We start from the raw sequence: 14,798 nt of genomic DNA on the forward strand, positions 1-14,798 counted from the left end.
CGATCCGCTCGCGCCTATTAACTAGTTAAATGCTTCTGTCAAGCTCGGATAGCGGCATTTAACAAGCGCTTATGTCCGCCAAGCCGGAAATACACGCACCACTGATCCCCGTCACGTGATCAGGGGGTCATCGGTGCATTGCCATCACAACCACATGTCTCCTCGAGACATCTATGGTTGTTGATGACGGATTGCTATGAGCGCCACCAGGTGGTCGGCTCTCATAGCAATGTTGTAATTTAGCTACATAGTGGCGATCTGTGCATCACCTCTATGTAGCAGAGGCAATCAAGTTGTGGCAGCTTCTAGCCTCCCATGGAGGCTATTGAAGCATGCTAAAAGTAAAAAAAAAAAATGTTTAAAAATATTAACCCCTTTCCGACCCATGACGCCACGTAGGCGTCATGAAAGTCGGTGCCAATCCGACCCATGACGCCTATGTGGCGTCATGGAAAGATCGCGTCCCTGCAGATCGGGTGAAAGGGTTAACTCCCATTTCACCCGATCTGCAGGGACAAGGGGAGTGGTAGTTTAGCCCATCGTGGCTACGATCGCTCTGATTGGCTGTTGAAAGTGAAACTGCCAATCAAAGCGATTTGTAATATTTCACCTATTAAAACTGGTGAAATATTACAATCCAGCCATGGCCGATGCTGCAATATCATCGGCCATGGCTGGAAACACTAATGTGCCCCCACCCCACCGATCGCCCCCCTAGCCCTCCGATCTGTCCGGTACACTGCTCCGGCTCCCCTCCGTCCTGTGCGCCGCTTCCCCTGTGCTCTTGTCCGCTCCCCCCGTGCTCCAATCACCCTCCCCGTGCTCCAATCACCCCCCCTGCACTCCGATCCACCCCCCGTGCTCCGTTCCACCCCCCCGTGCTCCGTTCCACCCCCCCGTGCTCCGTTCCACCCCCCCGTGCTCCGTTCCACCCCTCCCGTGCTCCGATCCACCCCCCCATGCTCCGATCCCCCCCCCCGTGCTCCACCCCACCCCATCATACTTACCGATCCTGCCGGGGTCCGTCTGTCTTCTCCCTGGGCGCCGCCATCTTCCAAAATGGCGGGCGCATGCGCAGTGCGCCCGCCGAATCTGCCGGCCGGCAGATTCGTTCCACAGTGCATTTTGATCACTGAGATAGATTATATCTCAGTGATCAAAATAAAAAAACATAATAAATGACCCCCCCCCCCCCTTTGTCACCTCCATGGGTAGGGACAATAAAAAGATAAAGAATTTTCTTTTCCCCACTAATGTTAGAATAGGGTTAGGGCTAGGGTTAGGGCTAGGGTTAGGGCTAGGGTTTTCTGCACACGTATTCTGGTCCTCTGCGGATTTTTCCGCTGCGGATTTGATAAATCCGCAGTGCTAAACCGCTGCGGATTTATGGCAGATTTACCGCGTTTTTTCTGCGCATTTCACTGCGGTTTTACAACTGCGATTTTCTATTTGAGCAGTTGTAAAACCGCTGCGGAATCCGTACAAAGAAGTGACATGCTGCGGAATGTAAACCGCTGCATTTCCGTGCAGTTTTTCCGCAGCATGTGTACAGCGATTTTTGTTTCCCATAGGTTTACATTGAACTGTAAACTCATGGGAAACTGCTGCGGATCCGCAGCGTTTTCCGCAGCGTGTGCACATACCTTTAGAATTAGGCTATGTGCACATGGTGCGGATTTGGCTGCGGATCCGCAGCGGATTGGCCGCTGCGGATTCGCAGCAGTGTTCCATCAGGTTTACAGTACCATGTAAACCTATGGAAAACCAAATCCGCTGTGCCCATGGTGCGGAAAATACCGCACGGAAACGCTGCGTTGTATTTTCCGCAGCATGTCAATTCTTTGTGCGGATTCCGCAGCGTTTTACACCTGTTCCTCAATAGGAATCCGCAGGTGAAATCCGCACAAAAAACACTGGAAATCCGCGGAAAATCCGCAGGTAAAACGCAGTGCCTTTTACCCGCGGATTTTTCAAAAATGATGCTGAAAAATCTCACACGAATCCGCAACATGGGCACATAGCCTTAGGGTTAGGGTTGGAATTAGGGTTGTGGTTAGGGGTGTGATTAGGGTTATGGCCACAGTTGGGATTAGAGTTAGGGGTGTGTTGGGGTTAGTGTTGGAGGTAGAATTGAGGGGTTACCACTGTTTAGGCACATCAGGGGTCTCCAAACGCAACATGGCGCTACCATTGATTCCAGCCAATCTCGTATTCAAAAAGTCAAATGGTGCTCCCTCAATTCCGAGCCCCGACGTGTGCCCAAACAGTGGTTTACCCCCACATATGGGGTACCAGCATACTCAGGATAAACTGCGCAACAATTACTGGGGTCCAATTTCTCCTGTTACCCTTGTGAAAATAAAAAAAGCTTGCTAAAACATCATTTTTGAGGAAAGAAAAATGATTTTTTATTTTCACGGCTCTGCGTTGTAAACGTCTGTGAAGCACTTGGGGGATCAAAGTGCTCACCACATATCTAGATAAGTTCCTTGGGGGGTCTAGTTTCTAAAATGGGGTCACTTGTGGGGGGTTTCTACTGTTTAGGCACACCAGGGGCTCTGCAAACGCAACGTGACGCCCGCAGACCATTCCATCAAAGTTTGCATTTCAAAAGTCACTACTTCCCTTCTGAGCCCCGACGTGTGCCCAAAGAGTGGTTTACCTCCACACATGGGGTATCAGCGTACTCAGGAGAAACTGGACAACAACTTTTGGTGTCCAATTTCTCCTGTATCCCTTGGGAAAATAAAAAATTCTGGGCTAAATAATTATTTTTGAGGAAAGAAAACGTATTTATTATTTTCACGGCTCTGCATTATAAATTTCTATGAAGCACTTGGGGGTTCAAAGTGCTCACCACACATCTAGATAAGTTCCTTTCGGGGTCTAGTTTCCAAAATGGGGTCACTTGTAGGGGGTTTCTACTGTTTAGCCACATCAGGGGCTCTGCAAACGCAACGTGACGCCCGCAGAGCATTCCATCAAAGTCTGCATTTCAAAACGTCACTACTTCAATTCCGAGCCCCGGCATGTGCCCAAACAGTGATTTACCCCCACATATGGGGTATCAGCGTACTCAGGAGAAACTGGACAACAACTTTTGGGGTCAAATTTCTCCTGTTACCCTTGGGAAAATAAAAAATTGCAGGCTAAAAGATCATTTTTGAGAAAATAATTTTTTTTTTTTATTTTCATGGCTCTGCGTTATTAACTTCTGTGAAGCACTTGGGGATTCAAAGTCCTCACCACACATCTAGATTAGTTCCTTTGGGGGTCTAGTTTCCAAAATGGGGTCATTTCTGGGGGATCTCCAATGTTTAGGCACACAGGGGCTCTCCAAACGTGACATGGTGTCCGCTAATGATTAGAGCTAATTTTCCATTTAAAAAGCCAAATGGCGTGCCTTCCCTTCCGAGCCCTGCCGTGCGCCCAAACAGTGGTTTACCCCCACATATGGGGTATCAGCGTACTCAGGACAAACTGGACAACAACATTTGGGGTCCAATTTCTCTTATTACCCTTGGCAAAATAGGAAATTCCAGGCTAAAAAATCATTTTTGAGGAAAGAAAAATTATTTTTTATTTTCATGGCTCTGCGTTATAAACTTCTGTGAAGCACCTGGGGGTTTAAAGTGCTCAATATGCATCTAGATAAGTTCCTTGGGGGGTCTAGTTTCCAAAATGGGGTCATTTGTGGGGGAGCGCCAATGTTTAGGCACACAGGGGCTCTCCAAACGCGACATGGTGTCCGCTAACGATGGAGATAATTTTTCATTCAAAAAGTCAAATGGCGCTCCTTCCCTTCCGAGCCTTACCATGTGCCCAAACAGTGGTTTACCCCCACCTGTGAGGTATTGGTGTACTCAGGAGAAATTGCCCAACAAATTTTAGGATCCATTTTATCCTGTTGCCCATGTGAAAATGAAAAAAATTGAGGCTAAAAGAATTTTTTTGTGAAAAAAAAAGTACTTTTTCATTTTTACGGATCAATTTGTGAAGCACCTGGGGGTTCAAAGTGCTCACTATGCATCTAGATAAGTTCATTGGGGCGTCTAGTTTCCAAAATGGGGTCACTTGTGGGGGAGCTCCAATTTTTAGGCACACGGGGGCTCTCCAAACATGACATGGTGTCCGCTAAAGAGTGGAGCCATTTTTTCATTCAAAAAGTCAAATGGCGCTCCTTCCCTTCCAAGCCCTGCCCTGCGCCCAAACAGTGGTTTACCCCCACATATGAGGTATCAGCGTACTCAGGACAAATTGGACAACAACTTTCGTGGTTCAGTTTCTCCTTTTACCATTGGGAAAATAAAAAAATTGTTGCTAAAAGATAATTTTTGTGACGTAAAAGTTAAATGTTCATTTTTTCCTTCCATGTTGCTTCTGCTGCTGTGAAGCACCTGAAGGGTTAATAAACTTCTTGAATGTGGTTTTGTGCACCTTGAGGGGTGCAGTTTTTAGAATGGTGTCACTTTTGGGTATTTTCAGCCATATAGACCCCTCAAACTGACTTCAAATGTGAGGTGGTCCCTAAAAAAAATGGTTTTGTAAATTTCGTTGTAAAAATGAGAAATCGCTGGTCAAATTTTAACCCTTATAACTTCCTAGCAAAAAAAAAATTTTGTTTCCAAAATTGTGCTGATGTAAAGTAGACATGTGGGAAATGTTATTTATTAACTATTTTGTGTCACATAACTCTGGTTTAACAGAATAAAAATTCAAAATGTGAAAATTGCGAAACTTTCAAAATTTTCGCCAAATTTCCGTTTTTATCACAAATAAACGCAGAATTTATTGACCTAAATTTACCACTAACATGAAGCCCAATATGTCACGAAAAAACAATCTCAGAACCGCTAGGATCCGTTGAATCGTTCCTGAGTTATTACCTCATAAAGGGACACTGGTCAGAATTGCAAAAAACGGCAAGGTCTTTAAGGTCAAAATAGGCTGGGTCATGAAGGGATTAAAGTAAAAAAATATAAAAGTTCAAATCACCCCCTTTCGCCCCAATCAAAATAAAACTATAAAATAAAATCAAACCTACACATATTTGGTATTGCTGTGTTTAGAATCGCCCAATCTATCAATAAAAAAAAGAATTAACCTGATCGCTAAACGACGTATCGAGAAAAAAAAATCAAAACACCAAAATTGTTTTTTTGGTCCCGCAACATTGCATTAAAATGCAATAACAGTCGATCAAAAGAACGTATCTGCACACACCGTGGTATCATTAAAAACGTCAGCTCGGCACGCACTAAATAAGCTCTCACCCAACTCCACATCATGAAAATGGAGACGCTACAGGTCTCGGAAAATGGCGCAATTTTTTTTTTTTTTTTTAGCAAACTGTGGAATTTTTTTCTCACCACTTAGATAAAAAAGAACCTAGACATGTTAGGTGTCTATGAACTCATAATGAACTGGAGAATCATAATGGTAGGTCAGATTTAGCATTTAGTGAACCTAGCAAAAAAGCCAATCAAAAGACCAGCGTGGGATTGCACTTTTTTTTGCAATTTCACCGCACTTGGAATTTTTTTCCCGTTTTTGAGTACACGACATGGTAAAAGCAATGGTGTCGTTCAAAAGTACAACTTGTCTCGCAAAAAACAAGCCCTCACATGGCCATATTGAGAGAAAAATAAAATGCTATGGCTCTGGAAAGAAGGGGAGGGGAGTGAAAAACGAAAACGAAAAACCGAGAAAAGTTCCTGGGGTTAAGGGTTTAATTTAGGCTGTATTTTCATTCACTTAATAGTTTGAATTTTTTTTTAGGTTTACTGTGATTACCATGGCCATTCCCGCAAGAAAAATGTGTTCATGTATGGCTGCAGTATTAAAGAGACGGTATGGCACACAAATGTGAGCGCTGCCTCCTGTGACATAGTAGAAGATAGCGGCTACAGGGTACGTACAGCACAAATCTGCCATGTCCGATGGCTAGATCACCAATATGGCTATGTACATGCGTAGCTACAGAAGGCATTCCCTGCCATAATTTATGATATACACCCATGGCCACGGAGGAATAAAGGCTCCAGTGCACCTGACGACTGAAGCAACTACGCAGATAGTTTTCACTAAAATTGTCCTATTGTTTGGTGTCTACAGCTCCTATCCAGGCCTATGTATCTTCATGATAACTGACAAATACTCCAATCCTGCAGTCTTGTTTGATTCTTTCAATATGTCCCGTTCTTCTAGCTACCTTATTAAATGCATGTTCTAAAAAAAAGAAGATGGATGGAAACAGTAGAGCTACTCTCAGTTGCCTTGGAGTTGTCTGATTTATAACCAGGATATGTGATAACTTATAGATGGTGGGGGTCCGACTGCAGGTTACCGATTGGGGCACAGCACAGCAGAGTTAATGCATTCCAGCTAATGCTGAAATCAGAATAAAGTCTCATGATCTCTATCTGCGTCTTTTTCTTCCATACAGACTCTTCCCAAAGCCCTGAGCCAAATCGCACCAGCTTTTTCTATGAGCAGCTGTAGTTTTGTAGTGGAAAGATCCAAAGAGTCCACTGCCCGTGTGGTGGTGTGGAGGGAACTGGGCGTCCAGAGGAGTTATACAATGGAGAGCACGTTGTGTGGCTGTGATCAAGGGAAGTACAAGGTATTACAATACTTAATCGATGTGCCTTCATTATGAGAGCCATAGTGACCGCTGATAAAACAGAGCATAAAGACGTAGCATTAATTTTCCTTATGTATTCGATCACCAGTGTATCCAGTCTGGACTCATGCCACAGCTGGACTCCATTATGCTTTATGGCTTCTGAATATTACCTGCTTTGTTCACAAACGCAGCTTCCTACAAATTGAACCTAGCACCCATTTAGTTAACATCCTTAATATTAATACCATTCATTCTGCTGCTGTTTACATTGCCTAAAAGAATACATGGCGTCCAGGTGTTTCTGGTTAACCTGACTACTTGATGATTCTGCCCATTAAAGATCACTGCTGAATTTCATTTTTTCCATTTGCGCTGAAACAAATTCAATTTCCCCTTGGGGTGTCAATTATTTCCTTTTTTTTATCACATTTTTGTTCCATAGGCTGCCATTCATTACTGTCAACTTCATGCTGTCCTCAGTACAACATGAATATAGAGCAGGAAAACTACAAATGCCAATATACAGTTAGGTCCAGAAATATTTGGACAGGGACACAAGTTTTACCATTTTAGCGGTTTACCAAAACATTTTCAAGATAGTCATATAATCAATATGAGTTTAAAGTGCAGACTCTCAGCTTTAATTTGAGGGTATTCACATGCTAATTGGAGTGGTGGTTTGTTGCGACATGAGGGTCAGTGGGTACTCTCGTCCGCTGGCCTGGCTTCATCCCACTGAACGCCTGCACTCCTTCCTCGTGGGCATAATACTACTCAGACAAGACAGGGTGAGGGTAAAATAGAGTGGCACTACTTTATTGAACCACCATCAGTCAATAACATATAGAACAGTCCCAGCAAATACACAAGATGGCTCAAATTACAAAGTCTCACCCTTCCGCTGGCTCGCCAGGATAACCCTCCCGTTGGAGCCATGGTGTCCTGGTTGCTGTTCTGAGTCTCTCTGCAGAAGTGTAGAGGTCCCTTTTTATACCCACAGCTGTCATCCAGGTCATCATCCACAGGAGGAAGGTGGGATGAGGTCAACTCTTATTGCGAGTACTCAATCAAAGTACATAATTTGTCTTTCACTGTTTATAGGTCTACAAGTTACATGGAACTATACAATGGCAATCAATATATTAGCAAATGTCAATTTTTTTTTCAATTACTATGCGTATATTTATGGTAAAGTTAATTTGTCCAATTACTTTTGAGCCCCCGAAACGAGGAGGCTCTGTAGAAAAATGGTTGCAATTCCTAAACCTTTCACAGGATCTTTTTGTTTTAACCGCTTTAATTAAACCTGAAAGTCTCCCCTTCAAATGCATCTCAGTTGTTTCATATTAAATAAAAAAAAGGATTGGCATGTAGAGCTCAAATCATAACGCCTCGGTCACTGCCCAAATATTTCTGGCCAAACTGTATGTGACCTTCCAGTTACAGGAGTTCTGGGTTTACTTGTATTGCACTATATTGTCCTACCTATAAAATGTTATTGTGTTGCGTCATCATTTTTTTGCTCGTGGAAAAAAAGATTAAAAACAAAATCACAAACAGAAGTTTTATTCTTTTGTGTATGTGTAACAGAATAATAATAGTTTGGTCACAGCTGCCATGTAAAGCTTTGCTTCTAATTCCACCTTCGAGTGTCGCTATTCCGATTTCCTCAAATCTATATTCGACACATTTTTCCTGACACATACTGTGAAGTTCTGTAAACGTCCACAAGAGGGCAGTGTCTGCATTTTTCATCCATCAGTACTGGGAGAAAATATTACAAAATGTGAATATTTTCCGTCTGGTTCGGGCTATTTACCTGCCTCCTCTTCCTATTTTCCATGGACAGGGATGCTCCAATAAAAGTAACATTAAACTGCTTGTACTGAATTATTAGATGATATGGATTGTAATGCAGGGAGGTATTAGTGGGCCAATGATGGCCAGGCCAAATGTGACTATATGGACAGCTCTTCCCATTGTAAGGATGCATCAGTCTGAAGTGCTCCCTGCTGATCCACACATTGCAGAAGGAAACTTTAGATGGCAAGCAGTAGACATGCTGGATCTGTTCTTGTGGATTTTTAGCACTTGCACTAAGGGAAAAAAATGCATTACCACGACAATCAAGTCACAAAAAAGTCAGATCCACTTTATTTTTTTGTGCCGTGCTTTTCGCAGTACCCTAGGGATTGTAATATGACCCCATTCATCTAGATTTTGCTGCAGTGACATAGCAGTGGCAGATGGTGATCTTTGTCGCCACGTATCCTCAGCCTTAAAATGGGAAGCGGTCACCCCGAAAAAAAGCAGTCTACCTGGTGTTAAAGTGGTAACCTGCAGTTAGTGTTTAAATTAAGTTTTACTGCCTTACTGAAGCAGCGGCTAAAGGGAGAATATGAAAATTCTATGCTCCATGTAGCCGATGCCATAGAGGAGGTTCCTAAAAGATGTACCTCCCTCTATAATGTCGTCAGTCAGAAGAAAGGTGCATGATTGGCTGAAATGGAAGGCAGTCACGGGCACAGTTGATCAAGTTTTGTCCTATTTAAAGGGGTATTTGCATCTCGTGCATTTATGGCATTTCTTCAACATAAGCCATATTTGTATAGTAGATGTGATTCCTGCCGGTGCTGAAAATGACATACAACCGGTTCCTGTTCTTGAGATAGATACGGATCTCATTGGAGGCATGCCCATTTACAATACATTAATGATTTAGGCTCTGGATATGCCATAGATGTACTAGATGAGAATGTTCCTTTTAAATACCTTACTGTATAAACATGGTATAAGGGAACAACACAGCAGTTAAAAGGGTATACCATCTTGTATTGCACTTCACCTCCAATAATGCGAGTGGGCTGAGCTGCCATATCCCACCCACCATATGGACAGGGGTTTTTACCTGTCCCGAGTGGTGCCATTGTTCAGTAGTAATATGAAAGGGAAATGGCAAAATCTAGAAGCCCCCCTCATGCCTGCAGCCAGGATGTAGCTTATGTCGGGGCCTCGTTCTGCAGGCCGGGCACATCTGCTTCTCTCTTTTTAAGGTTCTGGTTATGCTAAACTAAAACCTTTGATTCCTAGATGGGAAAGTTGTTGCTGCGACGGCTTCCTTTCTCTTCAGATCGCCTTATGCAGGTTTGCATGTAATTATGGAGATAAGGTAAAACTCTGATCACAAAGAACCTTTATGGCAGGATGGGGTTTAGTAATAAAATCTCTTTAGATCTGCCGTCCAGTAATCGGATACCAACTTTGTTCGGAAAAGGGCTCTGAGCGGAGATCACCAGTTAAATGGTTTTTACTATTTCACTTTCTTTTTTCCAGATTTACAGAAAACGAACTACACTTAACTTTTAAAGTGAAATATGTCTGTGACCACTTGGCATTGCTGGTCCTACAGCAAGCTATGGACACTTGTAATGGAATTTTGTTACTTGTTTTTTAATTTAATCTCTCCACTAAGTTTGAGGTTGTAATTATGTATTCTAGATTTATTTTCAGACCCTGATGTGCAGTTTGTAATTGGCTGCCACTTTCAGATCTTTCTCTTGAGTGTGCTCCTATCAGTAATATAGGCTGGAAGTTAGACATGTCCAGGGTGCTGAAGTCTTCAGTAGCTCTTGTGTGTCAGCACTGCTTCACTCCGGTTGTGATTTCCCATTCTTCAGGTTATGAACGATTGTGTCCCCCCACACTCTCCTTTTTCATCATCGATTTGCCATGTAAAACCCTTTCCTCCTCCATTTGAGAAAAGCAGTCCGTTTTTTCTGATTGGACTTTGTTCAGAATGGGATTCATTTTTCTCTGAGGTGGAGAGAAAAAAAAAAAGTCCATCTTCTCCATTGTCAGTCTGTGAGATTTGGACTGCACTCGGATGTTATCTAAGTTCAGTCCGATGTTTTCCACGAACCCATAGACATGCACTGCTGATTTTGATCCAGCACTCTGATCAAAATTGGACTAGTCGCCAGTTTTTGTTTTTTTTTCCCCCTCGGACCACACAGTCCAAGGAAAAAATTTGACATGTTCGCAGCACCATGGAATAACATGGGTACGAGTGGCATCCGTGAAAACCATGGATACCAATCGTCCAATAAAATCCAACATGTGTGAGAACAGGGAGCTGGAGGACCCTCAGAGCTCTGAGAGATTTGTTTCAAACTTAGCAGACCATCTTTCTTGGAAAAATAAAACTGCAAAATGATAGAAAATGTTTTATGCATTTAGCATAGAAATAAATGATACAAAAACAATCTCTGCAAAGGTGGAAACATTTTTCTCTCTAAAGAAATGTTGGCACAGTTCAATATTTTCTTCAAATGGCCTATGCGTACTCAGGTTCATGTTACACTATTGCTCCTGTATATCCTCATGTTCACTAAGTGGTTTTAGATTTGACAGAGACAAATTATTGTCCTGCCAGTACATTGATTCCTTGATAATGCTCCATGCGGTCATCTGATTGATGCACCATCTTTCTCTTCTGAAACGAAGTCTCGTAAATTAAAATCTACTTGTTTAAAACACCTGGATCAACAACAAGTAGACACCGCACTTGTTGGCTTCAGCTGTTTGAATAGAGAAATAACCAGAGTCTTAACTAGGCATGGACCACTCAATAAATAAGAGGAAAAGGTAAATGTTTCCGCAGTGAGGGGTTAATTGTGAAGAAAGGTATTACTCTGGACAGGGGCATAACTACAACAGGTGCAGGGGTTGCAATCGCACCCAGACCCTGCAGCCTAGGGGGCCCTAAAATTCCCTTTGGCCTATAGAAAAAGACTATTGCTATTAAAGATTTAAAATATTTGGGGGCCCCGTTGGAGCTCTCGCATCGGGGCCCATGAATTTCAAGTTACGCCACTGACTCTGGGGTAAGTATTGTAACAATAGACCCACAAAAGGCTTTTTTATTCAGTTGTCTGCTTGATGCCTTTCATAGTATTTGAGACTGAATTGACTTATTTGGGCACCATGCACTTTTCCTCTGCAGCTTTTCCTCGCTGAAGACTTTTCAGTGAATTTCTTTAAAGGGCTAGTGTGACTTGGAAAACTCATTTTCAGATGATCATTTTAATATTTTGGAACTAAAAGAAAGCAAAGGCTGAGCTGAAACAATATCTCTCATTCTTGAGGATGTGACACATTTGGCCATTACATGGACATTCCATTGTGTAGGCAATGTGTAATGCTTCATTGCTCCTGCAGAGTCACTGCAGGGGACTTAAACAGTTAGGGCCCTGTTACGCGTCCTTTTTTGCATATCCGTATGCTGTCAAGTTTTTCAAGGACCAAAACAGCGGACACACGGACATCCTTTGTATTGAACGGTGGTGCGAACATGTCAGGTTTTCCACACAGACCATGTGCCTGTGTGAAAAACCTGCAGATATGTCTGGTTTTTATCATGGGCCGCAAAACATCCTGAACACATGCACACTGATTACACATGGTGACATATATCAGCACCTGGAAAAAAATCGTACAGTTTGCGCTTTTCCCAGTCGCTAAGTGCTGAAAGGTTCCCAGGCTATTAATAACTAGATGGTGGCCTGATTGTAACACATAGAGTATTCTAGAATATGTATGTAGTTTATTTATGAAGTTTTCAGAATAATGCAATTTATACACAGGAGTCAGCCGGCCGCGACCAATTAGCGAAGTGTGGTTCAAATTCCGTGCCAGTTCGCGGCCGGACTGCTCATGTCGCTGATTGTTCGCGGCTGGGCGCAACGTAGTATATAGCACAGACACGTAGCATATTGCCCAGCCACATAGTATTTTGCCCAGCCGCTGCGTCCTCATCTCGCGAGACCGCAATGCATTGACCGGTCACCGGAGCGTCGCGAGGAGCGGGAAAGGCGCCGGAAGGTGAGTATATAAAGATTTTTTTTTCTTATTTTTAACATTAGATCTTTTTACTATTCATGCTGCAGCATCAATAGTAAAAAGTTGGTCACACAGGGTTAATAGCAGCGTTAACGGACTGCGTTACACTGCGGCATAATGTGGTTTGTTAACGCTGCCATTAACCCTGTGTGAGCGCTGACTGGAGGGGAGCATGCAGGGGGCACTAACTGCAGGGGAATAGGGAGCGGCCATATTGCCGGACTGTGCCCGTCGCTGATTGGTCGTGGCCGTTTTGCTGCGACCAATCAGCGACTTGGGATCCCCGTGACAGAAAGATGGAAGTGACCCTTCGACAATTATATAGTAGATAGCTCACAGCTGTTTGCTTAGCCTTTACTGGTTAGTGTACGGGGACCCCAGAAAAAAGAGACGAAGGGTTTCCATATGAATTCTAACCAGCTAAGATTAAACAGACAGTTGTGCGTTGACACTTATAGCCTGGTGGCCAGGGATATTGCTCCTCTCTCCCAGGATACCATCATCAGCCCTCATCCGCTCCAAAAATGTCACATCCATAAGATGCATCAAATCTGGCGCTTAGCTTCGCTCTTCCCACTTGCCCTGGTGCAGTGGCAAGTGGGGTAATAGGGATGAGGTTGATGTCAGCTTTGCATTTTCAGCTGACCTCAAGCCCAGGGGTTAGTAATGGAAAGGCGTCTATAAGACTTCCACCATTACTAATCCCATAGTCCTATTGTAAAAAAGACACAGCAAGTCTTTAATTGAAATAAACACACACCACCCTCATTTTCACGTTTATTACTGTAAGTGAAAATAATGAAAACCATATTCCTCACCTGTCTGACAACAATCCATTTGTACCACGAAGAAGTCCAGCTCTGCTACATATGGATTACATGGCTGAGTAGTGGCGTGATGCAACTGTTAAGCCATGAATCCAGGAAATACTGAGCTGAGCTGGGCGAGCAGCTTCAGTGTCGAGCTGTAACTTCACAGAAGTTACCGCCGGTCACAGCCAGCTGTTCCCACGCTCTGTTCACTGTGATCTCATTTGAGGTCACCGCAGTTCATTGGGCCGCTCACAATGAGCAGCCTGTGGGAACCGCAACTTCAGTGTCCTGTGGTAACCTCAATGATGTCACTGAAGTTGCTCTCTGATGCTCAACTCGGTGTCTCCTGGATGCCAGGCTGAACGGTTGCATCATGCCACCGTTCAGCAAGGCATCCAGATTAAGCAGAGATGGATTACGGCGAGATTAAGCAGAGATGGATTACGGCGTGGGACAAATGAATTATCTTCAGACAGGTGAGAAGTATGATGTTTTTTTTTTTTTATATTTAATTTTACATTAACAAATAGGTAAAAAAGGGTGGGGAAGGCTTATTTCCATTAAAGAAGTTTGTGATTTTCTTTCAATTAAAGGACTTTATTTTGGCTGGGTATTTTTTTGCAATATGAATATTGGGTTAGTAATGGGGATGTCTTATAGACGCCTCTGTCTACATCAGCTGACATCAATCCCAACCCTATTAGCCAACTTGCCACCGCACCAGTGCAAGTGGGAAGAGTGAGGCTAAGCAACAGATTTGGCTCATCTTATTGATGTGCCATTTCTGGTGCCGCTGAGGGCTGATGTTGTTAGCCTGGGAGGGGAGCCAATATCCATGGCCCCTTCCTTGGATATTAATATCATCCCACAGCTGTCTGTTTAGACTTTGCTGGATAGAATTCATAGGGGGACACTAGATCATTTTTTTTTCTTGGGTTCCTCGGTAAACTAACGATGTGAGCTATTATTAATAGCTTGGGAACATTTAGGGATAATGAAGTATTATTTACAGTTTGCCTAAGGCCACAAAAAAACCCCATCTAAGGACCATAAAATTTAACTTTTAATTCACTGTTTAAAAGGAATTAATTATTTAAAAACCCTACCGAGGTCAGTGTATGTAAGGAGCAGATAAGGTATATCCTATCTCTTACTGATCATAATTATAATACGTATCTCCTTACTCATATTCATTGCCCTGTAATACGGTTTATAGGGAGTTCTTGGTGCAGACGCTACCTTATTCCCTTCAAACTCACCATACACATCTGACCAATGTTAATTAAAAAGTGCCCAAAAGCCTCATCAGGAGATAGAGGCTAAATGACAACTCCTCTTTTAGCCTCTATCCTCTGATGCCAGGTTTCTGGTGAAACATGTCGTCCAAGTCCAATAATATGTCTCTGACTGAAGCTTCTTGCTCCAGTGGAAGTGGGCCCCCTTACCTCTTGGGCTGCATCAAT

General features: G+C 43.2%; 1 protein-coding gene across 2 annotated transcripts in view; it reads left to right on the forward strand.

The window, feature by feature from the left end:
- Positions 1 to 14,798, forward strand: part of AGTPBP1 (ATP/GTP binding carboxypeptidase 1) — a 223,276-nt gene that overhangs the window by 180,217 nt on the left and 28,261 nt on the right. For both annotated transcript variants that reach the window (XM_069762493.1, XM_069762500.1), the window contains 2 exons: positions 5,779 to 5,910; positions 6,446 to 6,622. In XM_069762493.1, coding sequence (XP_069618594.1) covers positions 5,779 to 5,910; positions 6,446 to 6,622 — 309 coding nt within the window. The remainder of the gene's footprint in view (positions 1 to 5,778; positions 5,911 to 6,445; positions 6,623 to 14,798) is intronic.

This window comes from Ranitomeya imitator, chromosome 1 (genome assembly GCF_032444005.1).
Source record: "Ranitomeya imitator isolate aRanImi1 chromosome 1, aRanImi1.pri, whole genome shotgun sequence".
Lineage (NCBI taxonomy): Eukaryota > Metazoa > Chordata > Amphibia > Anura > Dendrobatidae > Ranitomeya > Ranitomeya imitator.